This window comes from Mastomys coucha, unplaced genomic scaffold, assembly GCF_008632895.1.
Source record: "Mastomys coucha isolate ucsf_1 unplaced genomic scaffold, UCSF_Mcou_1 pScaffold23, whole genome shotgun sequence".
Taxonomy (NCBI): Eukaryota; Metazoa; Chordata; class Mammalia; order Rodentia; family Muridae; genus Mastomys; species Mastomys coucha.
The window spans coordinates 56,480,810-56,494,858 of NW_022196906.1; the positions used below are offsets into that span (position 1 = coordinate 56,480,810).

Below are 14,049 nucleotides of genomic sequence, written 5' to 3' on the forward strand. Positions count from 1 at the left end.
AAAAAAAAAAAAAAAAAAAAAACCCAAAAAAAGGGTCTTAGGAATAGTCCTTAATCCAGTGGGACTAGTTTCCTTATGAGACTAGGACTCAGACATCATAGACAACCATGTGAGGACATGGGAAGAGGGCAGAAAGAAGGAAAAGCAACCTCAGAAGAAATAGACTCTAGCTACAACTTGATTTCATAGTTCTCACTTCTGGAATTGAGAATATGAATTTCTGCTGCTTAAAAGCTACCCTGGCCTGTGGTATTTTGTTATAGCAGTCCTAGCAGATGAAAAAAATGTACCTTTACAGATCACTTCCTCAAGAGTGGAGGCACTACTATTCAGTAGGCCTCAACTGATGTCACAGAAACCAAACCTCGCCAACACCAGCACACAGGGGATAATGTAAAGACACACATGGGACCTGAGGGGAAGCCCACTGCTCTCTGAATGCACTGGATCCAGGCCTTGCAGCCCTACCAAGAGTGATTTTTCCACCTTTGCTTTTCTTTTTACTTCAGTCTAAAAGTTCTAACCAAATTCTGGATTCTTGTTGGAGACACTGAGTGGCCTAGCTATTGGCAGACTGTCCAGCACCTGGGCAGGAAAGAAGAGCTCTTCAGGTATCAAAACCTCTGAGGTTTGGAGGACCTGCACCCCAAGGGCAATGAAGGAATGAGTATGAGATTCACTGCCAACTCTGAATTTTGTCATACATTGCAAAATCAAAGCAAGAGTAGTCTGTGATCCACTCTGGTCCAAGACTGCTTGTGACTACACAGATGTTTCTCAACTAAGATGGAAGACAAGGGACAGCTCTAAGAGAGGAACAGTCTTGTGCTGAGACCTGCACAGTTACTGAAAGCTAACAGCTGACTGGTGATCAACTGGAGTCTAGCAAAGATTTGTGTTGTGGCATTTAGTAAAATGAAACCACAGAGACTACACTACCACAGAGGTGGTGCTGATCATTCTAAAGAGGCGATTACAGAAAGATAACAGGCAGCCTGGAACTCCCAGCTGTAACCTGGGAGGGCATGCACACATCCAGCTGGGGTACCCGAGTGTTTGCTCAAGTTGCCCCTTCCCCAGTTCCACGTGTCTTCAACCTAGAGCCCCAAACATGGGCTTCTGACTGAGTACAGTGCAGCACTTTATTTCTGAGCCTGTCCGGTATACTGTGGCTCCCCTACAGATTACGGCTCCTGTGAGATTACTCTGGCTCCCTGTCTTCAGTTCAATAGGAAATATTGGTCAGATGCTTGCTGGGTTCACATAATCACAAACTAAACAGAAAAAGAAGAGAAATATCCAAGTACATTTCTTTTCGAGATAAAAACTTTATTTTACAATTTTATAAAGCAGCTTTACATTAAGCACAAACAACTCATTTAACTTTGTATAGAAACAAAATACCTTTCCATTTGAAAAAATCAAGTTTTTGCTGTATATAAAACTAACATGTGCACATTGTGCTTGAACTGCAAAGGCTGTACAGCTTTACAGAGGACCACCCTCCAGAAGGGCATCCGGTAAACACATTATTGCATATTTGACACATGGCATATACCCCACATGTACAATGGAGAAGCAAGGAAACAATTACAAGAACAAACCAGCAGCTTTTGGTAAGAGTCTGTACACCAACAAAGACAGAGGCCCAGCACTTCTGGAGAGTGCTTGTGACATTTCTGCACATCTCACAGGGTACCGTGTGGCTCTTGAATGAAGCCGTTATATACAGTAACTCCTAAAGGTCAAACCTGCCCTTTGCTAGAAACTTTTGGCTGTTTTACTACTGAAATGGCAACAGATTCAACACGGAAGCTAACTCAGATAAGTGAACCAAACCAATATCCTTAAAGGAAAAAAATGAAAGAATCACAACAAAAATTTAAAATAACCTCCCTATTCTCTTTATACTCAGGATAAGTAAACATTTACATGATTTAAAAACCTAGGGATCTTTGTAGTTTTCTGGAGGCAAAAACGTATAGGTCCCAGGCAGTGTTCCTCCACACATGCATGGTTCTCCCACCTGCCAAACTTGCTGTGGATCCCACTTCACAGGCAGACTTCCTGTACACCCAGAGTCTCATTTTGTTAACCTCCAGGTGACACAAAGGCATCCTCACATCTGACAAGCCAAGCACTGACAGTATTGTCACAGGCTCAGTGTGGCCTTTTAGGGAATTCTGGGACCACAAGACAAGTCAAGTAGCTATGGCAATGTGGAGGGCAGTGGAAAAGCAACAGCAGTGAACTGCTATTTCTACATCAAAACAGAAACAGAAACAAAAACAAAACAAAACGACTTTCCCTCTTCAGTGGAAAAGGACAACCACATTGGTAAGGCACTGGTGTTTGTCACAAAATCAGTTCCAGGATGATTTCACTGACTCCTCTCATCTGAAGATCAGTATGCAAACAGAGCAGAAGTCGGGGCCACTCCAGTAACAAGTCTGATAGTGAACAGTGCTCCCAGGTGGGCAAACTTGTTTTGAACATGGGTACTGAAAATAAAAAGGGAGTCTTCATTTTTTATTGCTGAGACAAAATGTGCATGTTCAGATGTTGTTGAAACACCTAGTGTGTGAGAACCACAGAGGTAAAAGCTGGGGAAACTAATGGCCACACTAGTTACGTTGTAGCCAAAAGTAAGGTGTGGTCATATAAACTGGGAGTCTAAGCTTATTTTTCAATAATTTAATATTGTCTTCAGTACTGATCTTCTTTCCTGTCTCCTTTGATGCTCATATAGTTTACATATGTATCATTGTGTGTGTGTGTGTGTGTGTGTGTGTGTGTGTGTGTTCCAGTTTCAATAGCACTTTTTAGCTGAATTCAACAGAAGTACAATGTGTGGGCAGATCATCTACTTCGTCTTAAACGTGCATCTGACCAACAGCATGGATAAGCTCCATTGTTTGTCCCTAGAAAGTGTGAGGCTCATGTTCCCCAATTGTGTCCATTTTATCACACCCTAAACAAAAACCAGAGCAAAACCAATCCCCGTTGCTTTGACCTAATGCCCGAAGCCTTACAGCAGACACTGTCCATGGCATTAGGACTCTGAAACTCACTTACAGATCTGATGGCACACAGACAGCAGACACAGTAGCATCTCTTCTCTTTCAATGCTGGAATCATTCAAAATTAGGCTTCAGAGAAACAGTGAGGACAGAAACAATGACGTGAAAAGCAATGGCAACATCCCAGGCAGGAGAAACTTTGACTCCTAAACGTGACATTTAACCTAGCACTTCTCTTTTAAGGAGGAAGTACCAATGGTCAGTTTCAAATCATTAAGTCTGTCATAAGTTTAGGCTTATAACTGACATCGTGGGTAATGTCCTCTCATTGGACAGAACTACTAAAGGACAGTATGAAATGAAATTCGGCCTTCTAGATAGTGACACAGACACACTGCACTAGAGCAGAGGTGGGGAAGACGATTATCAAACTTTTTTATTGATTGTAGACCAAGTTTCATAAAACATAGCATGTCTGTAATTTCTTGTGCAGTCAACAAGTTTCATTTTAGTTGTGCTTATGTATGTGACCATGAAACCTGAACACGGGTTGTGTTTAGATATACAGAGTTCAAGAAAACCATAATTCAAAATATTTTTCATATATAATTGAACAAATGCAACAAATGCTCACTCCCTCTCAAGAAATAAATCTACTGGAAAGAAACACTTGTAAAAACAGTCCACGATCCAGGCTATACACACGTTTACTGCAGTACAGCACACTGATTTCCAAAAGCCTGCTTTCAGTATAAATATAAATAATCACATTTTAAAAGCACTCCATACAAAGTTTTAGGTAAGTGCTGGGCAGCAGGCTAGCAGCAGTGACTTACCAGTATCTTCCCCAGACTGAGAGCAACTCTGCATGGAGGTCTATATGATGAGTGGGCAGAGGTCTTTGTTCAGTGCACTGACTGAGCACTCTCCTAGCTCCCTTTCTAAGCACCTGACCCATGGAATGCAACTGTTTCAGAAGCCTAACTGTAAGGGTCTCTCACAGTGCTGTGACTCACAAACCCAGGACACAGCATTAAAATGTGCGACTGACGTGCTGCTGAGCTCTGCCGCCGGCCAGCACAGAAGAGGCTGGAATGCACTTTTGGTTTCGAGCTCTAGTTGTGCTTTGCCCTACTGCCTTTAAGGTAGCTTTTCCACCTCTTGACAAATTCTTTGAAGATTGGGGACTCATCGATGGTGCTGAGCAGCTGCAGCTGGTTGATGTGGGTGGTGTGATAGTCCCAGCGGGCCAGGTTGGGAGCAATGCCGAGCATGAAGTGGCGGAGGTCATAGATGGTTCCGGAGCCAGTATCATACAAGGGCAGCATGGCTTTAAGAGATTCCATGCCGCGCTCATACAAGGACCTCGCTTCTTTCCCAAGCGTCTCCCCTGCTGTTTCTTTTAGGTCATACAGCCCAATTAAAGAATACATAAAGCCATTTAAAACAAAAGAGCTAGGTGTGGTTGGATATTCTTCATACCAGTCATGTTTATTCATGAACATGGCTTTAACTCCATGCTGCTCTGACAGAAACTTGTATGGGGCTGTTGCCCTTAAAGCTGAATTGAGGAAGACATAGTCTTTTGTTAGAAGATAGGCCCTGACTAAGGTAGAGATGGCTTGCCCTTGTGCCATGGCAGAGTACCATCCTGGCTCTAAAGATTTAAACCCTTCCCCTAACTTCCGGGTCACCATAATTGGCCAGCCACCTTTCTCATCCTGGTTCCTCACTAGCCAGTCACTAGCAGCAAAGAATGCAGCCATGTGGGCTGTGGTTGAGATGGTAATGTTGTCCAGGAATCCCTTCCCTTTTGCAATCAACCTAACCACCTTTTTGGGCATGATTTTGGTTGGCTTGACAGCTTTTGTGTTAGAAAGGCCCACTCCTTTCCTGAGGTCAGTGACCAGGTCTCTGGTAACTGTACTCCACGAAGTTCTGGGCCCAATGCCGTAGTATATGTCCCTGTCTTTGAACGCAATTAGCTGGGTATTTGAGACATAATGCACAGTGAAGAGCTGATTCTTTTCTGTGGTCTCCAGAACCACAGACACACTCCCATTTGTTAAGAGCTTGAGGTCAAATGAAATAATGAAGTCTTTTGTGTTTCCCAGCTGCAAAGATACACCTTCACTGGTCTCTGCAAGGAACAGACCAAGGACTGGTTAGAAAAAAAAAGTATTTTTTATAAAATAGTATTTTTTAAAAAATTTAATTGACAACTACTGACCACACAAAATTAAATCCACAAAATTAATGATGGCGTCCCCTTACCTTTGACTCTGACAGGTGTACAGGAAGGATTCTGAGCGAATAACTAAGAATTGCTGATACAATGGTCTTTTCTAGATCTGATGCCAACTGGTCAAGAACCACTGATTATTCTAGTACACTTATTCCATAAAGGGAGAAAAAACAGCCAACAGCTGATTCAATGCATATTATTACAAGAGAGTTAGTTTTGACAGAATGGCTACGTACGAAATTCCATTTCTAATGCAGTTTGTATTTGCTCCTTCTATTCTGTGCCCTACATTTCTGAACTTACTTGGCACCCACTTAGCTGTGAGTATGTACTGTTTTACTCCCACTATACAGATGTGTAACTGAGATACACAGTCAAGTAACCTGCCAAATACAAAGGACAGAACCCAAAGAATGTCTAGACTGGCTCTTAATTTAATGTTGAAAATGATGTTTATTCTTTATATTCTCTGGAACTGTGAACAAAATTACTGGAAATCAAACAATGGGCTTGTGTAGAAGATAAAAAGAGGAAAGGGGTTAAAAAACCCTTTACAATTCTTGCTCTGCCAGAGGTCTGAAAAGGCAAAACAGACCTTTCCAAGTCCCAGTTTCAAGTGTTAGAAGAGACAATATTAACTTTGCAGTATAATTTTGACAATTTAAAAAAGACAGTGGCTTAGAACAGTGACAAATGATGGTGATTTTTGCCACCTACTAATTACCACATGCTAATAAAATGGTAAAAGCTGCTTTATTTAGCAAATTATGAAATTTCTCTCATAGAGCTAGAGTACTCTGATGGATGGCTCTTAGCAGGATAACTGAATGATACTCACCTAATAGTTACCAAAGACACTGTGCATATTAAAACCTAATAGCAGCAAGGATAATGCCCAGAAGCACACACACACACATCGCATAAATAAACAATACTTGCAGCACAAACTTAAAAACATGAAAGGGAAATATAAACATCTTAATCCTTACAAGGCTCACATTTCCCAGACACACCCACATACAGACTGTCAGCTGGTCTTGAGGTTGGCAAATATGGATTGTTTCTCTTTTAAAGGTGAAGACCTGCAGGTTTTGTGAGGTTAAACAACTGCAAGTACAGCACAGTCTATAATTCAGGTTTCTGGGTCCAAGGTACCAAGAAGGAAGACAAATGACACTGAAAACATATCCTCAAAAGAATACAGAGGTTCCTTCTCTTAGACCTAGCCATAAAAGCAGGTCTCTGCTGCTATCAGTCCTTGACAGGATATTCAGGAGCAAAGATCAAATCACCCTGGATGGCGTCAGCACGTGAAGTTGAATGTCTCAATGCTGGATTCCACTAGTATATACCAGAATACACATGGCCCAAACTTCTTAATAACTACATTTGATAAAGCAGACAATTATGGAAATTGTATTAAGAATGACAACACCATAGCTGACTTACAAATCAAATAATGCTTGGGTGATGGTTTAAAAATTGACCACAATAGTAGTAAGAACTTAGTTCAACAAAATCCATTTTATCTGTCACGATGCCACCATGCTTGCTCTCTCTAACTAGTACTCTCCTCCTTTCCAGTAAAGTGAAATCTGGAGCTTGAGTTCAACTACCTGATACACTGTAGGATTCTGAACTGATATATGAATCACACAGGATTAAGTTACACTTGGCACAGTAGACTCTGCTGAGTCTTATTATTATTATTATTTTATCTTGAGGTAATACCTCATTCATCTGATATCGATATTAAGTATTACATCTATTTGGACAGACTGAAGACAATGCCCCATCATTAAAGTCTAGATAAAGGGAAGCTGAAATCCATTTCCTCCCAGAATTCTGTTCTAATTTTCCATTTATTTATAAAAATTGAATTAAGTGACACAGTCTAATCAATCCTCTTATTATATTTTAATATACCAGATGAGTCCAAAGGATTCAGTAATGAATGAACCTTTCTAAAGGTCTAATTATTAATTTTCCTAAATCCTGAACACTAACAAAAGGGCTCTGAGACACAGAGGACCGATAAGAGGTCACAGTCCTCAACCAGTCGACAACTGGAGTCTTCCCAACAGTGATAGGAAACAGTCTTTCAATGTCCTCCTTTTTGGCTGTACTTGTGAAGTCATATAATCTGCCAGACTACAATGGGGTCTGAGTGGTAGAATAAGGGATGGTGTGGCAAACAGAAAACACAGTAGACAAAGTTCTGTGCTCTTCCTTAGAACACCTTGCTGTCTGGGGTCTCCTCCTTCCAATCTACTAACAGAAGTTTTGACTTCCCTGCTATTTGGAATCCCACAAGCCCATGGGCCCTATTTTCTGAGCAGTTATTTTCAGGAGCTACTAAAACTTTCTGTTTGGTCTAGATGGCACACATGTACTTTAACTAAGGAGGACAAACATGCTGCCAATTACTTTCTAGATTTGACTAAAAGCACAAGTACCAAAACTACCATGACCACCACCAAACCCAAACAGAAGAGTGAGACTACATCAGACTATAAAGGATAGCAATCAACTAAATGGAAAGGGGAAATAAAAAAACAGGAGATCTCTACACATTATAGATCTGAGAAGGGGTTAATATCCATGATATATAAGGAATTCAATAGAAAACAAAAGCAATAAGTGAAAGAATTCCTTAATTAATTTGTGACAATCTCCAAAGTCACGAACAGACACAGGATATATGCAAAGGTGTCCATCCCTTATCCCAAGGGAAGTACAAACAAAACCATAGCAAAATAACATCTACCATATATTAGGACTATCAAGAAAGGCACAAAAACTAACCAAGGTCTGCTGCAGATGTGGGGGAAAAGGATCTTTGTGCACTTCGAGTCATGATGTAAACAGGTATAGCCATTAAAGCAATTTGTATAAAGTTCCCCTAAACTAAAACCAGAACTCAGGTGAACCAGGAATCCCACTTCTGGGTCTAAACTTACCAAAGGAGACAAAATTACTATCTCAAAGAGGTATGTTGGTAACGGATACCTCATGTTCACTGAAAGATTAGTAGAAATAGCCAAGACATGGAAACAACATGTGTGTGGCAATAGGTCAGTGTGGCAAAGGTGAATGGATAATGTATATTTGTAATTTTCAGTTGTAAAAGAGAAAGAAATCCTGCCATGTGAGAGCTAATGCTTATGAAACTGGTCACAGAAAGGCAGATACTGTATGTGGCATGCATATTGCTACTATACTCTGATTACATTAAATGTTACAAGTAATTTGTAAGAAAGCTGAACTCATAGAAATAGAATGGTGTATTCAGAAACTAGAAAATGGAGGAAATAGGGAGATAGAAGCCAAACAATACAAGCTTTCAGATACTTGATATATCGCATGGCAAACGACAGATAATAATATATCATATGCTTAAAATATGCTGACATTTTCTACACTCTTACCAACATACACACTAACTCTATAAAGTGATGGATATGTGAATCATCTTTTGCTTTCACGTTATTAAACAAAGTTTATTATTTTTAATTATGTATTTGTATCAAGGCTGTGTATGTGAGTGCAGGTGCCAAGGGAGGCTAGAGGCCATCAGATCCAGATCCCCTAGAAGTGGAGTTATAAGTGTCTGTGAGCCAACTGACATGGGTGTTGAATTCCAGCCCTGTATAAACTACCTATCTTGATTCTGGTAACCAATTTTTACCATGTATCTGCTTCAAAACATCATATTGTACATCCTAAATAAATACAATTTTATTTGTCAATTACACTCAATAAAGCTAGGAAAACAGAACAGTCTTTAAGCTAGTCTCAAGCCAGTCTCCTTACATAAAGCTGCTATCATTTATTCATTCACTGTTGAGACGTTTACTCCATCAGATGAGAAACAGCCCTACTCAAACCTGGATGAGGTAGGAAAAATGGTGGGAGGGGAAGCACTCAGCAGAAGCCTGGGAGAAAACAGCTAAAGAGGAGAGGAAGGAGGAGGTCATGAAAATGGTAGGAAAAGAACGCTTGGGGAAAGCTGATTACAAGCATGAGGTTTTAGATCATTCAATTTTAAAATTTAGATGATTTTCTAGACAGATACCACATATCGATGTTAAATCAAGATCAAGTAAACTATCTAAATAGTCCCATATCCTCTAAGGAAATAGAAATAGTCATCAAAAACCTCCTGACCAAAAAAGGCCCAGGGCCAGATGGTTTTAGTGTAGAATTCTACCAGACCTTCAAAAAAGAGCTAATGCCAATACTCCTTAAACTATTCTATAAAAATAAAAACACAAAGAACACTATCTAATTCATTCTATGAAGCTGCAGTTGCTCTGGTACCTAAACCACACGAAGTCCCAACAAAGAAAGAGAACTTCAGACCAATCTTGCTTAATGAATATCGATGCAAAACTACTCAATAAAATTCTTACAAACTGGGCTGGTGAGATGGTTTGGTGGGTAAGAGCACCGAGTGCTCTTCCAAAGGTTCTGAGTTCAAATCCCAGTAACCACATGGTGGCTCACAACCATCCATAATGAGATCTATCTTCCTCTTCTGGTGCGTCTCAAGACAACTACAGTGTACTTATTTTTAATAATAAATAAATCTTTGGGCTGGAGTGAGCAGGGACTGAGTGAGCGGGGCCGACCGGAACAAGCAGAGGTCCTAAAAGTCAATTCTCAACAACCAAATGAAGGCTCACAACTATCTATACAGCTACAGTGTGTACTCATATACATAAAAAGAAATTCTTGCAAACTGAATCCAAGAACACATCAAAACCATCACTCACCACAATCAAGTAGGCTTCATCCCAGGGATGCAGGGATGATTCTATATACAGAAATCCCTCAATGTAATAGACTATATACACAAACTCAAGGAAAAAAGCCACATAGTCATCTCATTAGATGCTGAAAAATCCTTTGACAAAATACAACACTCCTTTTAACTCCTGTTAAAAGTCTTGGAGAGATCAGGAAATCATGGCATATACTTAAACATAAGAAAAGCAATATATAGCAAACCAACAGCCAACATCAAATTAAATGGAGAAAAACTAGAGGCAATCCCACTAAAATCTGGGACAAGACAAGGTTGTCCACTCTCTCCCTATCTATTCAATATATTACTTGAAGTTCTAGCTAGACCAATTAGACAACAAAAGGAGATTAAGGGGATACAAATTGGAAGTAAGAAGTCAAAGTATCACTATTTGCAGATGATATGATAGGATACATTAAGTGACAACTGATAAACAACTTCAGCAAAGTGGTAGAATATAAAATTAACTCAAATCAGTAGCCTTCCTTTACACAAATTAATCAGGGACAAACAACAAAGAAATTAGGGAAACAACATTCTTCACAACAGCCACAAATAGTATAAAATATCTTGGTGTAACTCTGACCAAGTAAGTGAAAGATTTGTATGACAAGAACTTCAAATCCTTAAAAAAAGAAATTGAAGAAGACCTCAGAAGATGGAAAGATCTTCCATAATGAAAATGGCCATCTTAACAAAAGCAATCTATAGATTCAATGCAATTCCCATCAAAATTCCAACACAATTCTTCACAGATATGGAAAAACAAATCCTCAACTTCATATGGAAAAACAAAAAAACCAGGATAGAACTTCTGGGAGAAATCACCATCCCTGACCTCAAGCTGTACTATAAAACAATAGTGATAAAAACAGACAGGATGATCAGTGGAATAGAATTGAAGACCCAGATGTAAACCCACACACCTACGGACACTTGATCTTTGACAAAAAAGCCAAAAACATACAGTGGAAAAGAGAAAGCATCTTCAATAAATGGTGCTGGTCTAACTGGCATTGTGTAAATAGGAGAATGAAAATAGATCCATATTTATCACCCTGCACAAAGCTCAAGTCCAAGTGATCATGGACCTCAACATAAAACCAGATATCCTGAATCTAATAGAAGAGAAAGTGGAAGAGAGCCTCAAACTCATTGGCACAGGGGAAATTCCTGACTAGAACACCAATGGCCCAGGCTCTAGGATCAATTATTGACAAATGGGACTTCATGAAACGGAAAAGCTTCTGTAAGGCAAAAGACACCATCAATAGGACAAATCAGCAACCTACAGATTGGGAAAAAAACTTCACTAACTCTACATCTGACAGAAGGCTAATATCCAAAATATGTAAAGAACTCAAGAAGTTAACCTCCAAAAAACCAAATAACCCAATTAAGAATGGGTACAGAGCTAAACAAAGAATTCACAATAGAAGAATATTGAATAGCTGAGAAGCACTTAAAGAAATCTTCAAGATCCTTAGTCATCAGAGAAATGCAAATGAAAATAACCCTGAGATTCCACTTCACACTAAACAGAACGGCTAAGAGCAAAGACTGAAGAGACAGCACATACTGGCAAGGATGTGGAGAAAGAGGAACACTCTTCCATTGCTGGTGGGATTGCAAACTAGAACAACAACTCTAGAAATCAATCTGGTGGTTCCTCAGAAAATCGGAGACAGTTCTACCTGAAGACCCAGCCTGGCATATGTTGCTATTTCAACTCTGGGAGAGAAGCAGAAAGATTAAGAGTTCAAAGTCATCCCATCCTCAACTACATAGTGAGTTTGAGGTCAGCTAGGACTACAACTCTCTCTCCCTCACACATACCTCTCTCTCTCTCTCTCTCTCTCTCTCTCTCTCTCTCTCTCTCTCTCTCTTTCTCAATAGATCCATAAATTTTAAGGAAATTATTATTTAGTAAATAAAGAAGAATAAGTTGCAGACAAAATGGTCAGCACCAAGTGTGTGCTTTACTCAGACAGGGTCTCACTATGTAGTCTAGGCTGCTCTGAAACTCATGCTCTTCTGGCTCAGCTTCCTAAGTGTTGGGGTCACAGGTGCACTAGCACATCATTCTTACAAAACAGTTCTTTGCTCAAGATGATTTTGTTCCCTTGGAGAAAGCAAACTCATTTGGGGGTTAAAAACAAGAAAGAAGAATCCCTGGTTCCCAGAGCTTTAGCTTGCATACCCCTCCTCCCCACCCCGCCCCTCAAACAGGGTTTCTCTGTGTAGCCCTGGCTGTCCTGGAACTCCCTCTGTAGACCAGGCTGGCCTCAAACTCAGAAATCTGCCTGCCTCTGCCACCCAAGTCTGAACTTCTTAACAATGATGTCTTGGATTGTTTCCTATCAAGCTGTATTTTCTAAACATCTCCAAGCCTCACAGCCATGTTTCAGTGATGCCACCTTACTTAGTTGATTCTAGTTCTTATGGAGCTGCAATCATTCTCCCTCACCCTTATAGTGGAACTCCCACAGCACCATGTGCATGCCATTCCCAGCTAACAGACTTACCAACAGGGAACAACTGAGTAGGGATATCCTTCTAACAATATGGCTGCCAACAGTTCTTTGTGTGCTTGAAACTACCCAAAAAGTGGTTTATCTCTAGCAACTGATCACTGAATGAACGACAGACTAAGGTGAAGATCCCTCATTGCATAATATGTGAGTCTACCTTTGCATTCAGCAAGGCATTAATGAAATCTGTTGTTGTCAACAGGTCAGAATTAGACCATCCAGACACTCTAGGAGACTGGGTGAAGAGTATTTTTTCTACCAACATCTAGACAACATTATCAATATAAAACAAAACTCCTGGGGTTCATCCAAAAACCAAACATTCCTTTGCTTCATGTAATAATTTCCTGCTGCAAAACCTCCCCAGTTATAAAACAACTATTCTTAAGCATTTCCTTGTAACCTCTCATCCAGCCATGGCAAGTATTTTATGATAAGCTAAGATATCCTATGCGCACTGGAGTATCATAGAATGGCATGGGAGAAAAGAACTTCTAGTCACAATAAAAACTAAAAGTCACTTCTCTGCACTGCATTAACATTTCTAAATGCATTACTCAGGGTAATGTAATGTAGAATGAGTAGATCTGTATGTGTCTTTTCAGTCTGTTGTCAATAAAGAACAAAAACAAAATACAAAATGCAAAGGAGCTCTTCTCCTCATGCTTCTCTTTTATTTACCTACTCCAGTTTGGAGGGGGAGGAGTGAGTTCTGAATCTGACAACATTTCATCATCTAGATTAAGCCTGAGGTGCTAAGATTATTTCATTGTCTTTTTAAGTAATGGACTCATTAGTTCTCATGGATATTGATTAGTACAGGAAAATACATTACATACTAATTAATGAGACTGTCTCAGTAAAAGGGAAATGTTGCATAAGGTTAATTTGATCTTATAAGTGATTTTATTAATGAAAATGGTTTTATATGAAGTTTCAGATAATGTAGTGCATGAACAAAATTCAGTATGAAAACAGGCCTATTTGGTAATGCTATAACTGCTTTACAAAAAGAAAATTCTACTGGTTAAAACATAGGCAAAGGAAAGGATGTGTCTTGCAGTTAAAACAAAATTTAACTTAGGGCAGAATCACTTAAAAATTCAACTCTGCTGCGCACACATGCACACGCATGCACGCATGCACAGTTAGTAAGTACAAAGCCCTGGTCTAGATCCCAGTACCAAAGACTAAACCAAACCAAAGAATTTCATTCTGTGTACACAGAACCCAGGATGCACACAATAGCTGTATCTACACTTTAGTATCACCCTACGGTTTGGTTCTTCATGTAGTAAATTCTCCTTTTCATAATACTTTCCCCCCAGGTCCGTTTTGGAGGGTTTTACTTAGATAACATCATTTAGCTATGTAACATAAACGTCTTGTTATTATGTTTAAAAAAGCATTAAAAAATTTAAAGGTGCCCCAGTTTGTTAGGTCAAC

General features: G+C 39.7%; 1 protein-coding gene across 3 annotated transcripts in view; it reads right to left on the reverse strand.

Annotated features, from left to right (window-relative positions):
- Positions 1 to 1,308: 1,308 nt before the first annotated feature.
- The window catches only part of Glce (glucuronic acid epimerase), a 72,350-nt gene continuing 59,609 nt past the window's right edge, over positions 1,309 to 14,049 (reverse strand). For all 3 annotated transcript variants that reach the window (XM_031346352.1, XM_031346354.1, XM_031346353.1), the window contains one exon: positions 1,309 to 5,160. In XM_031346352.1, coding sequence (XP_031202212.1) covers positions 4,136 to 5,160 — 1,025 coding nt within the window. In that variant the 3' untranslated portion in view covers positions 1,309 to 4,135. The remainder of the gene's footprint in view (positions 5,161 to 14,049) is intronic.